This window comes from Anarrhichthys ocellatus, unplaced genomic scaffold (genome assembly GCF_004355925.1).
Source record: "Anarrhichthys ocellatus isolate YVR2014 unplaced genomic scaffold, GSC_Weel_1.0 scaffold117, whole genome shotgun sequence".
NCBI classification, from domain to species: Eukaryota; Metazoa; Chordata; class Actinopteri; order Perciformes; family Anarhichadidae; genus Anarrhichthys; species Anarrhichthys ocellatus.
Window position 1 is genome coordinate 503,437 of NW_022280147.1, and position 16,269 is coordinate 519,705.

Here is a 16,269-nt window from a genome sequence, read left to right on the forward strand (position 1 = left end):
AGACAGCAATGAGAACAGAAGCTCCAAAGAAGATCTCAGAAAGCCAACTTCAAGAAGTAAAGGTTGTGAGCACCAAAACTCAGAGTGCTGATGGAGCTAAAGAGAAGACTGAAACAAAGGATTCACTAATAAAGAGTTTGGTGAATGAGATTGTAATTGAGAATGCTAACGCTGAAGTTAGCACCCAAACGGCCCTGAAGCTCTCAATCAGAGATGAAAATGTGAAAACAGAGGAAAACATTGATCAATCCACAGATGTCAAAGCTTTAACTGCTAACCCTGTTGTTGTCACTGCTGACAAGGCAGCCAGTAAGGCTTATAAGAAACCCAAGAAAAGAAAAGAAATGAAAGAGGGCGTAGGAGTTGAAAATATTTTGACAAAGCAGGAGGATCAGCAGATAACAGAATCAAAGATAGACACCAAGCAAGACTCAGAATGCATTTTTGTAAAAGATGCATCAACCAACAAAGGTGGTGGAGAACAAAAGAAGCCCACTGTTGTTCCAGATAAAATACTTAACAGCACTGATGCTCAGAAGAATACTGATGACACCAAAGAAAAAAACAAAACACAGAGCGGTTTGAAACAGGAACTTGCGTCTTTAAGAGAAGAGAAAACCATAAACCTCAGTGGACCACATAAGCCTGCAAAGCCAACACTCAATGGCAATTTGTCTCTTTCCGCGACAGCTGAACCACCCGCAACATCTAAACATCTTCAGCTGAAAAAGGAATCTCCATCGAGCTGGTTAGATGTGCAGCATCAAAAACAGAAGAAGGAACCTAAAAGAAAAAAACTAAATGCCTCAGCCAGTGAGGATAGATCTCTTGAGCCTGATAACTTTGATGATTTTATCAGGACCATTAAGGAGAGCAGCATTCCCTTCTCACTACCGCCAAAGAGACATATTCGTAACAAGTCCCTGTCTCCACCCATGCAGGCCATAAAGGAGGACCATTTTGAGAGGACATTTGATCCAGAAGAATTCCAGTTTGGCTTAAGAAATACTGGCAAAATATTTCGGGATCCTTCCCCAGCTATGGTGATTAAACAAAAGGCAGCTAATAGGAGGGGACGGACCCTGGAAAAACATGCACAAGATGCTATGGACACATCTAGAGACCAAATGAAATCACTTGGTGAGGTGGAAGGCAAAAATGGAGCCAATGAGGAGACAAAGACTGAAGCAGGAAAAGAAGAGGCTGGGAAGCTGACGTCACGACTTGGAAGGATGTCCATCCTCTCCGGCTTACTGAGTTCCCCTCGGTCCTCCAGGAAGACCAGACAGGAAACTGCCTCCACCTCAGAAAGCACACCTTCTAACCAGCAACAGGGCTTGCTCTCGCTTAGAAAGCAGGGAGTTGTTGATTCACCTCCGCCTGCAGTTGAAGCAGATAAGAAGGGCCTGAAGGGTATAGATCAAGGCCCACTTACAGTTAGTGAGTCAGCACTCAACCCCTCCTCTCCTCCTCCTCCTCTGCCACTCCCGAAGATAAAGCTGCCTGATCATTTAGAGAAATACCTCAAGAAGAACAAATCTGTTTCTGAGACCTCCGTGGGCTCTACACAGATGACTAAAACTGAACTGAACCCCGAGGGTACTGTGATGGACCCGGCCTCGATATTGGGAGTACCTAATGTGAATGTTGGCCTGAAGGGCCCCGCAGGACTGCCTCCAGCCGGAAACAACAGCCAGCAGACTTCTCCAAATGGACTTACTACTTCTAAGCCTAAGGTAGGAGTTTCAGTATTTGAAATGAGCTCCAGTGAGTGTGGTTTCTCTTCCACTTCTTTAGTTATTACTAAAAGTCAGAGCAATCAACAGCCCTCAGCCTGAATGAGGTTTGAGCTTTTACGCAGAGCGTTGATATTTCCTAGTTTATGTCTCACTTTCATACCCTGTTCTTTTGTTTTGTGATGGTGTTGCAACAAAGTCGTGAATCATTTGCAAGTGAGGACAGGATAAGGGAATGTGTCCTCCGTGTGGAATTTTGCACAGAGGCCAAGATCATCTTATGCTTAACTATCACGTGACAATTACATATTTGCATTGAAATGCAAATAAAGCAGAACTATGCAAAAAGCACATGTTTGTGTTTGGATGAACACAGTGTGCATATCATACCTGCTGCACAACAAGTGTTCATATCTCTCCCTTTAGATCCTTCCAACCAACATGTACACTCAATGTTCCCTCAGTAATTCTCAAACAGGGGTCTTTTTTTAAAGCACAGGTTCAAGTTCATAATCAAAATATCACACTTTCTTTCAGATACCTGCAGTCAGAGGGTTCCACAAAAGACCTGGAAAGGTATGATTAAATGCCATTTTCTTTAATGCTTTGTGTCAATAACACATTGTTTGCTGCTGCATATTTGAATGAAATGTCTATTTTGCCCATCCAGATTGTCATTCACGAGGGTGCTCAGTTTGGAGGGCGGCCGTTTGAACTCCACTGTGATTTAGAGGATGCCACCACAATGAAGCTGTCCCCTGTCATCTCAGTCACAGTGGTCAGAGGATGGTGAGGGTCTTTGGAAGCATTCATTAAACCCGCAAGTGATACAATCGCATCATAAATGTAATTCACTAAAAACCTGCGAGTCAGCATAAATGACTATCCAGGTCACATGCCTGCACTGGCCATGTCTCAGAAGCATCCTACCAGATTCTTTCCACTGGCTCTCTGTGGTTCTCTTTGTCCTTATCCATCCACGGAGCTGTGTCATGTCTCCTTTAGCTATCCATAAACTGAGTCAACTTCACATGTTGAATGATGTAATGATTCTCCTCTTCTCTAGCTGGCTCCTCTATGAGAAGCCGGGCTTCCAGGGTCGTATCATCGCCCTCGAGGAAGGTCCTACAGAGCACATAGTGAACATGTGGGCAGAGGAGGGAACTCCAACGACACTAGACCAGATGAGTCAGCCTGTACCAACAGCACCTATGGTCATAGGCTCTCTTCGATTGGCCGTTAGAGTAAGGGAATCTGTTCATACATCAGTCTGTCATACTTCATACATATTGTTTTCACTATTGGTCCTGGTATGTTATTTCACACCTCTTATAATAGAACTGTCTCGTACCATAAGCTGCTCAGCTTGCTCACATTTGTACTCTCAATTATTCTTTGATCAGACAATATCTGATGTAATCCTAGTGTTGTGTATTTTATGTAGGTGGAGTTCTTATGTCTAGATTTAACATTAGAAATGTTTGTCTTCATTTATTAAGTATGAAATTGTTTTATTTTTCTGTAATACTCAAAGCTCAGTAACAAATCACAACAACTCATAGCTTACTAAGACTCTGCAGTAATGTATCTTCACTAACATTTACAATGCTCAGCAGCCTCAACTGTGGAGATTGATGTTCAAGGTTCAAACAGTTTCACTTCTATGCTGTGCTTGGTAGGACTATAGCGTACCCCGGATCGACCTGTTTGCAGAGGTGAACGGATTGGGGAGGGTGTCATCGTACTGTGACGGGGCTGTAGAGATCGGCTCCTACGGGATGCCACAGACCACCGGCTCCATCAAGGTTCATTCTGGGGTGTAAGTTCAGCTGACAGCCAACGGCTCTTTTGTGTGACTCATCAGGAGGAAGAGGGGACTGTATGTCTAGCTGTTGTTCCATTATAGAAGCGTCCTTCAGTTTCAGAGTTGGTGGCAACGCGGCTGCTAAGAGGTAGCTTTAAAGCCCACCACGATGCAAGGTCTCTGGAGAGGTTTGGGAAAGAGTTTGAGTGCAGCATCTGTTCCTTATCTATGAAGGAATGCATGCTGCTGGCCAAAGCTTGTGATTGACATAGTTTTAACTGCTGCTGATTATTGATAGTCAGCCCATTTTTCAACTGGTGTAGAGATACGGTTATGTATTTAGTCATTGCGTTATTGCTTATTCAAAGTACTGTGAATAAATAATCACTAGATGGACATTACTCTACCTCCCCTTCCTCTCCTCACCCTCTCTCCCATGCTGTCTCTGTGTGTCTTTAGCTGGCTGGTGTACACCAACCCGGGCTTTGGGGGTTTTGTTGGAGTGCTGGAGGTGGGGGAGTATTCCTGCCCACAGAACTGGGGGTTCCCTGAGCCCTTCATCGGTTCTATCAGACCCCTCCGATTGGTACAGAACATGAAATATATGATATATGTTTGCATTATACTGTCATTTTCTCAGTTGTCTTGATCTGACAAATGTGTGTCTCTTCAATACAGGGACCAATAAGGGTAGAGCGTCCTCACGAATTCAAGGTGTGTTGCATTACATCTGTTGAATCTATCAATAGCTGTTTATAGAAAGCACACAAAAAGTCGTCTATGTCACTTTACACAAACTCTACACAGGACGCACATCTACGGCCTGCGTTTACAACTACCGCTCATCTTGAACTCCTTTCTCCCCTTCTTTTACCCAGGCCCTAGTGTTTGAGAAGCCCAACTTTGATGGAGAGTGCAGAGAGGTCGACAGTGATGTGTACAACCTGCAAGAAGAAGCAGAAGAGGAGCAAACAGGCAAGCCAGACGAGAAGAAGAGGACGGTGTCTACAGTGGGGTCTATAAAGATACTTGGTGGTCTGTAAGTATGTTTGAGGTGCAGAGGGGGGGGATCAGCAGCAGCAGCAGCCAATGAGGATTTGCCAATCGTCTTTGTTTAGAATGCAACCGACCATTCGAATATTTTGCCTTTTTAAGATCAAATGAGATAAAAGTAAAAGTGAGTCCACCACTGTGTGTGCTCAACAAACAAACATCAGATCATAGGAGACGGCTCAAACTAATGGTGACATTCTAGTGATAATTCTTTGTTCTGTCCTTGCAGCTGGGTGGGCTATCTGGAGGCAGACTTCGAAGGCCAGCAGTACATCCTGGAGGAGGGGGAGTATCCTCACTGCAGTGACTGGGGAGGGTCTGAGGATGGGCTGCTGTCACTTCGGCCTGTAGGACCAGTAAGTATCGCCTGCAATTTTACTGACACATTGCAATTTTAATCTGCAGGATTTCTTGCTGGATCGTGTTTCCATCTTTGCTACCAAGCACTGATTGTTGTGGTGTTTCTGCACTCCACCTCTCAGAGTGTTGGCCATTTAAACAGTTCCAGCTGGTGACACTCAAAGAACTGGCAACCTAAAAGACTTGTTTCCTGTGTGGAAGAGTTCTCTCCTGGACAGAGAGGACTTGGGGAGGGGGGCAGTATTCCAAGAAAAAAAAGGATATTCTTTGAGAAGACAAAGCTTGAATATTGTTTGAGTTTATAAAGTCAAAGATTTGCATGAAAATGTGAATTTGACCTCTTCAGAAGAACAACATATTGATTCATTTATTTCTCTAAAGCTGATTTATATGGCGCTACAAAGTCTCTAATACGCCGTTGTAGACATGAGAGCAGTGGCTCTTCCCATTCTGAGTATTTCACTGTGTTATCTTGTATTATAGGATTTCCAGTCCCCTCACGTGAAACTGTTCAGTGAGCGACGCTTTGACGAACTGGGGATGAATGTGGACCTGCTGGGTCCCGTCCCCAGCATGGAGGACTTCGCCCACCGCGGCAAAACTCAGTCTGTCAACGTCATGGGTGGAGTGTAAGTCAAAGAAGAAATACTCACAAATAAAATTCATAAAGAAGGAGGGAAACATTTTGCCCTGTTAGTGTTTGGGCGTGTGCTTCTCACCTTCCATACATGACTCAGCGCTATGTCACCGTACACAGACAGACAGACCGAGAGGACACAATTATGAGTGATCTTGTGTGATTGATCAATTTGGGTAATTGATACGTCACATTTGACAAAGGGTAAAAGAAATCTTCCATCTCTTGAGGGCAAGGATTTACACTGATGATATGAATAAGAGCGGTGCATCTTTAGTTACTATTAAAGATCGACATTTACAAGCTTCTTTTCCAAGTTTCAGCATAGAAAACGAGGCCTAGATCCAGTTACAGTACATGCTGTACAGTTGGGAAATTAGAGGTTAAAGGCCCAGTGAGTTGGACTGTTTGTAAACACAACATTCAAAGTTGGCCCGTCTTCGCCAGCGGAGAAAGCCAACCCTAGATTCACTCTCATTTTAGAACGAGCTTTGTTGTTTCGTTATGTTTGCGCCTTGTCGCCCCTGTGTCCGCCATTTTGGTATTGCTTCTTCCTCTTGGATGCGTGCGCACGATTTGGCCCCTGCTTGCTACATTCATAGAGTTCATGTTGATGCCTAGAAATGTCCCGAACACGGCAAGATAAGAAAATCCAAGCAGAGGGCAACTTCTCTGCAGATACAGACACCACCAGTGTGACCAGAGATGACTGAGAAGGATTATTCTGTAGGAGTCTGTACATTACTCACTGTGCCTTTAAGTACCTACCTGTTTAAAAACAAGTTTTTAGTTTTTGTTAAAAACTAAAGTTTTTCAATAATGATTTTTTAAATCAGTTATTTATTTTTAAATAATACGTTTGAAACATGGCACAAGTTATTTAGTTAACAGATGTTTGTCAATCAGCCCGCTGAATGGATTTGTTTAACAACATCTTTATGTAACGGTCCACTGTTTGCTGTACCTGTGCCACGCCTGCTGAATGGTTTTACAACCTCTTAAAAGCTTGGACCTCCTCTTTTTATAGTGGCAGCATGCAGTTGAAGTCAGTGATTCACTCAGAGAGCCAGACTCTGCAGAGACCTCCAGTCTCTAATATGAGTTCCCTCATGGTGGTGTTTTGCATCTCAGGATGACGTCTTTGTGTCCCTGGCAGGTGGGTGGGCTTTGAGAATCCTGGATTCAGCGGAGAGCTCTACGTCCTGGAGAGAGGCCTGTATGCAGGCCCAGAGGACTGGGGAGCCTCGAACTTCAAGATCTCATCCATACAGCCGGTCTTCCATGTAAGAAGTGATGTGTAGGATCGCTTATAAACAGGATGTGGCTAATCAGGACTTTTCTTTACGTGGGAAATAGTGTGTGCCTTTGTGATGTTTTGAGTAAATGGCATTTTTAATGGAAAGTTAAAGCTTTTCAAATAAGTTTTAGCAACAACTGAACGAGCATTTTATTTGATTAAGATGATGTTAATACCTCCCTTCTGTTGTTTTATAGGACGCAATGATGGGAACAACCAAATTCAAGGTATCATTCCTCCATTCAAGACTTTATATAAAGCAGATTAACTCATGTTTCCTCAACCGTCCTGGTGGTCTGTTCTGCCTGGGTCGCTAGATTCTCTTTCCGTGTGTGTTACAGATGCAGCTGTATTCTGAGCCAGACTTCCAGGGAAGGCTGGTGGCTCTGGAGGACAGCGCAGCAGCTCTGGATGAGGACTTCATACCCAAGTCCTGTAAGGTGCTGGCTGGCAGGTAGGCACAACTGAACTGGAACTGTCATTCATGTATATATGTATGTATGTACCATGATACAGGGGTTGTGTGATGTATTATATGTATTTCCTTTTTTAGATCTGCATTTATCACAGTCCCTGTAACATATAACATCATAGCACTGCTGGCTTTTTGCCTATAGTAAAAAAAATGTATTAATTTACTTTTTTTAAAAATAGTTTTTAACTGCTCCTCCGCGAATCGCCACCTTAACGTGGTGGAGGAGTTTGAGTGGCTCAGTGATCCTGGGAGCTATGTTGTCCGGGGCATTAGCCCCTGGTAGGGTCTCCCAAGGCAAACAGGTCTCAGGGGAGAGCCCAGACTAAGAGCGGTTCAAAACGACCCCAATGAAAAGCAGCCCACGGACTTCAGTCACCTCGCCCGGACCAGGGAAACCGGGGCACCCTCCCGGAGCCAGACCCAGGAGGGGAGCTCGTCGGCGAGCGTCTGGTGGCCGAGCCTTCGCCCATGGGGCCCGGTCGGGCTCAGCCCGAATAAACAGCATGGAGCAGCCACCCTGTGGACCCACCACCCGCAGGGATAAGCATCGGGGTCGGGTGCAATGCAGACCGGGCGGCGGGTCAGGCGGGAGGCCTGGGCGAGCCGATCGCCGGCAGCATAGACTAGCTCTAGGGACGTGGAATGTCACCTTGCTAGCGGGGAAAGAGCCAGAGCTGGTGCAGGAGGTGGAGCGGTACCAGCTAGATATAGTTGGACTCACCTCCACACACAGCGCTGGCTCTGGAACCAAGCTCCTGGAGAGGGGTTGGACTTTGTCCTTTTCCGGAGTTGCCCAGGGTGAGAGGCGCCGGGCGGGAGTGGGGATACTCACGAGCCCCCGGCTGAGCGCCGCTGTGTTGGAGTTCTCCCCGGAGAACGAGAGGGTCGCCTCCATGCGCCTACGGGTTGCAGGGAGAAAGGCTCTGACTGTGGTTTGTGCTTATGCACCAAACAGCAGGAGTATCCGGCCTTCTTGGAGTCGGTGGGAGGGGTCCTGGAAAGGGCGCCGCCTACCGACTCCATAGTTCTCCTGGGGGACTTCAACGCTCACGTGGGCAATGACGGAGAAACCTGGCGGGGGGTGATTGGGAGGAACGGCTTGCCCGATCTGAACCCGAATGGTGTTTTGTTATTGGACTTCTGTGCGTGCCATGGTTTGGCCATAACGAACACCATGTTCGAACATAAGGTGGCTCATAAGTGTACCTGGTACCAGAACACCTTAGGCCGGAGATCAATGATCGACTTTGTAATTGTATCATTTGATTTGCGGCCGTATGTCTTGGACACTCGGGTCAAGAGAGGAGCAGAGCTGTCAACTGATCACCACCTGGTGGTGAGTTGGATCAGATGGCAGGGGAACCGGTTGGAAAGGCCCGGCAAGCCCAAACGTGTAGTGAGGGTGAACTGGGAACGTCTGGCGGAGGACCCTGTCCGGGAGGTCTTTAACTCCCACCTCCGGAAGAACTTCTCACACATGCCGAGGGAGGTTGGGGACATGGAATCCGAATGGACCATGTTCAAAGCCTCTATTGTGGACGCGGCCGCTAGGAGCTGTGGCCGGAAGGTCATCGGTGCCTGTCGTGGCGGCAACCCGAGAACCCGGTGGTGGACACCGGAGGTGAGGGAAGCCGTCAAGCTGAAGAAGGAGACCTTCAAGGCCTGGTTGGCCCAGGGGTCTCCCGAAGCAGCTGACAGGTACCGGCAGGCCAGAAGGGCTGCAGCTGCGGTGGTCGCGAATGCTAAAACTCGGGCATGGGAGGAGTTTGGGGAGGCCATGGAGAAGGACTTTCGGTTGGCCTCAAGGAGGTTCTGGCAAACCATCCGACGACTCAGGAAGGGAAAGCAGGGCTTACCCCAGGCTGTTCTCAGCAGGGGGGGGGGGGGACTGCTGACCCGGACAGGGGACATCGTCAGGCGGTGGAAAGAGCACTTTGAGGAACTCCTAAACCCGACCAACATGTTCTCTGCAGAGGAGGCAGTGCCTGAAGATCTAGGGGGAGGCTCACCCATATCCCTGGCAGAGGCCGCTGAGGTAGTCAAAAAGCTCCTCGGTGGCAAGGCGCCGGGGGTGGATGAGATCCGCCCTGAGATGCTGAAAGCGCTGGACATAGTTGGGCTGTCCTGGCTGACACGCCTCTTCAATGTTGCATGGGGGTCGGGATCAGTGCCCATGGACTGGCAGACCGGGGTGGTGGTTCCCATTTTCAAAAAGGGGGACCGGAGTGTGCTTGAATTACCGAGGTATCACACTACTCAGCCTCCCGGGGAAGGCTTATGCCAGGGTGCTGGAAAGGAGGCTCCGACCGTTTGTCGAACCTCAGATTCAAGAGGAGCAATGCGGATTCCGTCCCGGCCGTGGAACAGTGGACCAGCTCTTTACCCTCGCAAGACTACTGGAGGGGTTCTGGGAGTTTGCCCAACCAGTCTACATGTGCTTTGTGGACTTGGAGAAGGCTTTCGACCAGGTCCCTCGGGGGTTCTTGTGGGGGGTGCTGCGGGAGTATGGGGTGCCGGACCCATTACAACGGGCGATCCGGTCTCTGTACGACTGCAGTATTGCTGTGTCCGCAATAAGTCAGACACGTTCCCGGTGGGTGTTGGCCTCCGCCAGGGCTGCCCTTTGTCTCCGGTCCTGTTCGTGACTTTCATGGACAGGATATCTAGGCGCAACCGGGGGGGTGGAGAACGTCAGGTTCGGGGGTCTCGGGATCGCCTCTCTGCTGTTTGCAGATGATGTGGTCCTGTTAGCCTCCTCGGATCGTGACCTCCAGCATTCACTGGGGCGGTTTGCAGCCGAGTGTGAAGCGGCGGGGATGAGAGTTAGCACCTCCAAATCTGAGGCCATGGTGCTCTGCCGGAAACCGGTGGATTGCTCCCTCCAGGTGGGGACGGAGTGCCTACCTCAAGCGAAGGAGTTCAAGTATCTCGGGGTCTTGTTCACGAGTGAGGGTAAGATGGAGCGGGAGATCGACAGACGGATCGGTGTGGCTGCAGCAGTAAAGCAGGCGCTGCACCGGACCGTCTTGGTGAAGAGGGAGCTGAGCCTGAAGGCAAAGCTCTCAATTTACCACTCGGTCTACGTTCCTACCCTCACCTATGGTCACGAACTCTGGGTCGTGACCGAAAGGACAAGGTCGCGGCTACAAGTGGCCGAAATGAGCTTCCTCCGTAGGGTGGCCGGGCTCAGCCTTGGAGATAGGGTAAGGAGCTCGGTCATCAGGAGGGAGCTTGGAGTCGAGCCGTTACTCCTTCGCGTCGAAAGGAGTCAGCTGAGGTGGTTCGGGCATCTAATTAGGATGCCTCCTGGACGCCTCCCACTGGAGGTTTTCCAGGCACGTCCAACTGGGAAGAGACCCCGAGGAAGACCCAGAACACGCTGGAGGGATTACATCTCCCAGCTGGCCTGGGAACGCCTCGGGATCCCCCAGAATGAGCTGGAACATGTTGCCAGTGAGAGGGAGGTCTGGGTCAGCCTGCTTGGCCTGTTGCCACCGCGACCCGACCCCGGATAAGCGGAGGAAAATGGATGGATGGATGGATAGTTTTTAACTGTTAACAAAAATTGAGTGTCGATACAGTGATGACAACCTGCTATCACAATACTCAAGTGTGAATAAAGAAGTGTTATAAGAAGTGATTCTAAAAATAATACAGGGTTTTTGGCAAAAGTGAAGAACAATAAGACGACGATAATGTGTGCACTTGTGTGTCTCTGTGTGTCAGCTGGGTGGTATATACAGGAGCCCAGTTCACAGACGACATGTACGTGTTGGAGGAGGGAGACTACCCCAGCACGGAGGCCATGGGCTTCCTGTCTTCAGACGATCCCATTCGCTCCATACAGACCGCTGGACGCGTGAGTATTGTCCACATGGTTGTATGAAAAGATATATTTGGTTCCTCATTCTGTGCTGTTGATGATGAAGTCATTGAGATTAACAACAAATTCAAACTCTGTGGTCTCCTGGTTCAGGAGTTGTCTCTGCCCTCCATCGTCTTGTTCAGTAAGGCGGGCTGCAGAGGACGCAGAGTGCCGCTGACGGGTGGAGCTGTGAACCTGCTGCAGGCCGGCCTGGACACCCGCATCCGCTCTGTGGTGGTGGAGGGAGGAATGTATGTCGCTCTTAAAAGTCTCCACTGTTATCGTCCTGGTTTATTTAAAGGCACACTCCGTGTGCAAACAAAAGAATAACTGCATCAAACACTGGCAATCCAATCTCAGTCAAAACCGGCTCTCTAAAATACACCAACACGTCTAAATTCAAGTTATTAATGTTTATGTTTAAGTAGTTTTAAAACACTATCGTATGCATCTACATTTTAGCACTTGTTTTTTTCTATAACCTGTAACAACTTGTTACGGGTGGCTAATTAAATACATATTTAAATGAGCAAAGTTTTTAGCGAAGCTTTTCGAACTGTAACCACTGATGTGCTGAGAACATTTCAATGCTCCTGCAAAAGGTTTGACAGGGACACATGAAATTCCCTTAAACGGTGTTAGCTTAGCTTTCAGAGCCGGACGCGTTCTCATTAAGAAACATGGCAACGATGTGAGGACAGGAACCGTAAATCCTGGAGCTCCGCTTAAGTGTAAATAAAGACTGTTGATTTGTGATTTTACTTTCCCTACATTGTGAAGCTGAGCTAACACTCGTGGCTGTCTGTCTCTAGGTGGGTGTTGTATGAAGGCAGTAACTACCGCGGTCGACAGCTGCTTCTCCAGCCAGGTGAAGTGGTTGATCTGTGGAAGTTCAGCGGCAGGCAGCTAATAGGATCCCTACGTCCATTATTCCAGGTATGGAAGGAGGGATATGGAGCCCGTCTCCTGCATCGACTTACTGTCTGTTTTATTTATTCTCAGTTCTCAAGTTAGATTATATGAATAATATACTGTACAATACATAGAATACTAAATACAACAATGTATCGTGTTACATCAATAAAACAAGTCTAGTTGTAAAATACTTTGACCTGAACTCATGAATTAAATGTGGTTTTGTGTGTTTCCCTCCAACAGAAGCAGACGTACTTCCGTCTGCGGAACACAGAGACGGGATGCGTGATGTCCCTGACGGGGACTTTGGACGACATCACGCTGATGAGGGTTCAGGCTGTGGAGGAGACGGGAGGGTTAGAGCAGGTCTGGATCTATCGCGACGGGCAGCTCACCTGCAAGGTACAACATACCAACGCAACACACAAGGACCATAACACCAAACATCTACTCACCCACATCCTCTGTGGAAATACGGCCATCTTATTACACAGCTAATGGCTATGCGATTTCATCAAACAGCACCTACTTCAAATCTCAAGAGAACATACTTTTGTTTTCTCGTAAATTTAGTAAATTGAGTTTTTTTCCCCCCCTCCGGCTCCATGAGGATTTTTTGGCCCCAATACACCATCATAAATATTCGCCTTATTATCTTCAGTGTTTTGCTCTCTGATAGTCTTTTAGTTGCACTCACTCCCCAACAGTATCGGTGTCTATGCCACTATGTCATATTCCTAAATGAGTGTTTATTTCTTAATGTAACCTCAATCATTTTGTACACATTTTTTTTGCAACTGGTAGAAAAAACAACTATCGAGGCAAGTCTGTAACCACGACATTCTCTGTTTATCGCTGTGTACTTTGATGCAACTTCAGAAAGAGATTTAGAAGAACTTTTTAATATGAAATAACACATTGTGGTATCAAAGGCCGAGGCATCAGAGCCATGCGTCATGTGATAGTGTTGTAATTTACAATTAGTTAGTTTTATGCATTTACAAAAATGACTTAAGGAATGAATGGCTGCAACATATCGACCGGTTTAATAAGCGGTACCTTCCTCACCCTCCATGCCCTCTCTGTCTCTGTCTCAAGCTGGTCGAGGACTGCCGCCTGGAGACCTCAGGCAGTATGGTGATGGAGGGCAGCAGGCTTCGAGTGACCGCGGAGCGAGGCAAAGGCAACCACCTGTGGAACATCACCCCAGATGGCCGCGTGCACTGCCACCTCAAACCTGACCTGGTCCTGGAGGTCAAAGGTCAGATGACTGTCTCAACTTCAAACATACATTTTGTGGAGTTGGGTATTATGGAATAGATTAAATAGGTTCCACTCTGTCGGCATGTGATCAGTCTTAAACCAACAGCTCCGTCTCCTGGTCTAATGAATATCTGGCTGGTTGCACAAGTGCCTTCACAAACTTCTGTTTTGTCTTGAGTCCAATAGTTGCTGCTTTTCAACACATTTTGTACTAAATAACTGCATTTCATCATTTTGATTTCTCAATGACAAATGCAACCAGCTGGTGAGGACAGTCTAAAAACGTTTTATAGAGCAAAAACCCCGACGTGTGTTTGTCTATGCTTCTTAGGTGGTCATCAGTATGACAAGAACCAGGTGATCCTCAGCACCTGTGACCAGAGAAAACTGAACCAAAACTGGACCTTGGATCTCCTGTGATCTGAGCCCCCTCGCCCTGAACCCTGTGATGCAGCCCCACCGTGGGACCCACACCACATGGAGCCAGTCGGGGGTTTTGCGCAATCACTGCACCTTTTCTGTAGAATTATGACTGTTTGCTCTTGTTGAGTCATCCTTTGACTGGATCAACAATAGAACTATTCTCATAGTGGATGAATTAGTAGTGTAAACAATATTGCTTAATTTGTGCCACTTTACTTTGAACACTATCGACTCCATGTTTTCACTGCATGTATGAGAACTTGGCCCTGTTTCAATGCTGCATACCTCTCTTTACTGAATAGTACTTTTCCAATGCATGTTTTCAGAACATAATGTTGGCAAATATGAATGTATAGAGTATATTGACAGCTGCATTATGAAATCCGATGTGCCTACACTCCTTCAGGTTTTATTTTAGTCATTACTGTGGATCAAAAATGATCTATTGTAAAATGTAAACTATCTTTTTAGGACACGATATGTTTTACACAAACTGTACTTTACTGCATCAGGTTGTACATAAGCCTCGAGTGTATAGATTCGAGTTTAAATTTCATAACGGAACTGCAATAACAATGCTGCCCACTGTGGATTGTAAATATTTGAATGTAGAAGAGAAAACTGTTACACATGAAAATAACAATGCTATTTTCTGATTGTCTTTTTTAGAAAATAAAACAGTCTTTCTTTAGACTTTAGCTACCTCTTTGTGTGAAACTTTGTTAGAGTAGCTCATATTTCTCTGATCAGGTCCATGGGGTTGGGGTGGAATGGCTCTCACCAGAGCAAGATACTTGTGGCACTAACAAGATCCACTAATCACTAGTGGAGAGAACACCACACTCGTCCACGTCTCCCAGACTGCACATCTCCTCACCAAACGATGTGCAGCTGATCCTGAAGTCTCTGCTCATCAATACTCACCACCAGCAGAGCCAACTTCACTGGACTAATCTAAACCTGGTCCATCAAGTCAGGACGAGCCCCCATGTTACAACCCGACTCACAGGCTGCAACATGAAGGGAGACCAGACGAGTTCAAGGTAATAAATACACTTATTTAAAGAACACAAAGTAAACTAAACAAACATGCAGAGTCAGCCCAGGAAGAGCCAAGATCCCGGTTCAGGTGCTGAGTCTTGACAGCTGGAACTCCCATCAGGGAGTTATTTGTTTTTTTTAATAATGAAATATTATTTTCTCGTGTTCATATTATCATCATTTTATAACAGGCCTGAGCCTTTCGAGTTAGACATTTTATGCATTGTACAAACATTCACATGTAAATCCTCATGAAGTGAATTGGAGGAGAGCTTCTGGAGCATTCCAGTCCAATGTGACACTTCTCTGTTGGACTAATCCACATAGATCGTTGGGTGAATGATTCAGCAGCGACTGCTATACATTTATGAAGCTGCCCTTTTTGTTTTCCACAGAAATGATTCTGAACATTTATTTTTACTCGTGTTGTGGGTCTTTTTCTTGGATCCAATGAAACAGTATGCATCTTCTTGCTCGGAAAGAAGTTTCTTTAGACTCCTGTTTGGATGAGGAGCTTCACAGATATTACATTTCAGAATTGTACTCGACTCCTTTGTTATACGTCACCAGAACGTAGTGATTTTAGAACAGTCCATAAAACTGTATAGAAGTTCAAACTGACAGAGCGGATCTGCGGGGGTCAATCGTGTTTAACATTTGAGGTGTTCTGTGTTGTCTGTGTAGAATCCAATATTGTATTTCCTTAAATCCATTACACAGAAAGAGGGATATGTGTGTGTGTAATATATCTATATCTATCTATATCTATATCTATATATATCCAGTATACTACATGAGGTAGAAGGAAAACAATAAAAGCTCAAGTGAAATCCAGTAAATGCACGACTTGAAATTGAATTCTTCTTCCAGCGACTATCATCATTGATGAATAATAAAAGCAACAACCGAGTTCTTCACAGACGGTGAAACATACCTTCCTCTGCAGCTGGGCAATGTGCTTCTACAGCTTCAAAGTGGATGTTAATGAAAAGATGAACACATCTGAGGTGTGAGCAGCGTTGAGGCCACGCTCAGCCTGCAGCTCTAACACTTGAGCGGCCTCTAGTGACGCGTCTGTTCTGAGCTCCTCACTTGGTGCACTTCTGTCAGATATGTGGAACATAAACAACATGTATGACACTGAAATGATTTAGCAACACAGATGACATGGTTCACTTTGAGGGATCACGTAACTGAACGTTGGTAAAAAGCCACTGGAGTCGGCAGGATGGAGGTGAGACCCTAAGCATGATTCAAGAGTCTTTCAAAGGATTCTGGTAGCATGAATTTGAGTGTGGGGAAAAAGGGGCGGTCTACATGACGCTCATTAATGCCTGGTTCTTCATGTTTTCCTGGGTTGGATTGAGGGTTGTTGTACAGGGTTCAAGGTCAAATCAACC

General features: G+C 46.4%; 1 protein-coding gene across 3 annotated transcripts in view; it reads left to right on the forward strand.

Moving 5' to 3' along the window:
• The window catches only part of LOC116399580 (uncharacterized), a 42,570-nt gene extending 26,844 nt beyond the window's left edge, over positions 1 to 15,726 (forward strand). The window contains exons 6-24 of one of the 3 annotated variants that reach the window (XM_031876823.1): positions 72 to 1,736; positions 2,274 to 2,312; positions 2,407 to 2,525; positions 2,803 to 2,980; positions 3,416 to 3,555; positions 4,000 to 4,126; positions 4,219 to 4,254; positions 4,419 to 4,579; positions 4,823 to 4,949; positions 5,437 to 5,582; positions 6,747 to 6,873; positions 7,085 to 7,114; positions 7,229 to 7,341; positions 11,089 to 11,221; positions 11,339 to 11,478; positions 12,040 to 12,163; positions 12,386 to 12,544; positions 13,241 to 13,403; positions 13,737 to 15,726. In XM_031876823.1, the coding sequence (XP_031732683.1) occupies positions 72 to 1,736; positions 2,274 to 2,312; positions 2,407 to 2,525; positions 2,803 to 2,980; positions 3,416 to 3,555; positions 4,000 to 4,126; positions 4,219 to 4,254; positions 4,419 to 4,579; positions 4,823 to 4,949; positions 5,437 to 5,582; positions 6,747 to 6,873; positions 7,085 to 7,114; positions 7,229 to 7,341; positions 11,089 to 11,221; positions 11,339 to 11,478; positions 12,040 to 12,163; positions 12,386 to 12,544; positions 13,241 to 13,403; positions 13,737 to 13,825 (3,816 nt within the window). In that variant the 3' untranslated portion in view covers positions 13,826 to 15,726. The remainder of the gene's footprint in view (positions 1 to 71; positions 1,737 to 2,273; positions 2,313 to 2,406; positions 2,526 to 2,802; positions 2,981 to 3,415; positions 3,556 to 3,999; positions 4,127 to 4,218; positions 4,255 to 4,418; positions 4,580 to 4,822; positions 4,950 to 5,436; positions 5,583 to 6,746; positions 6,874 to 7,084; positions 7,115 to 7,228; positions 7,342 to 11,088; positions 11,222 to 11,338; positions 11,479 to 12,039; positions 12,164 to 12,385; positions 12,545 to 13,240; positions 13,404 to 13,736) is intronic. The other 2 variants (XM_031876824.1, XM_031876825.1) reach the window with 2 other exon arrangements.
• The last annotated feature ends 543 nt before the right edge of the window (positions 15,727 to 16,269 follow it).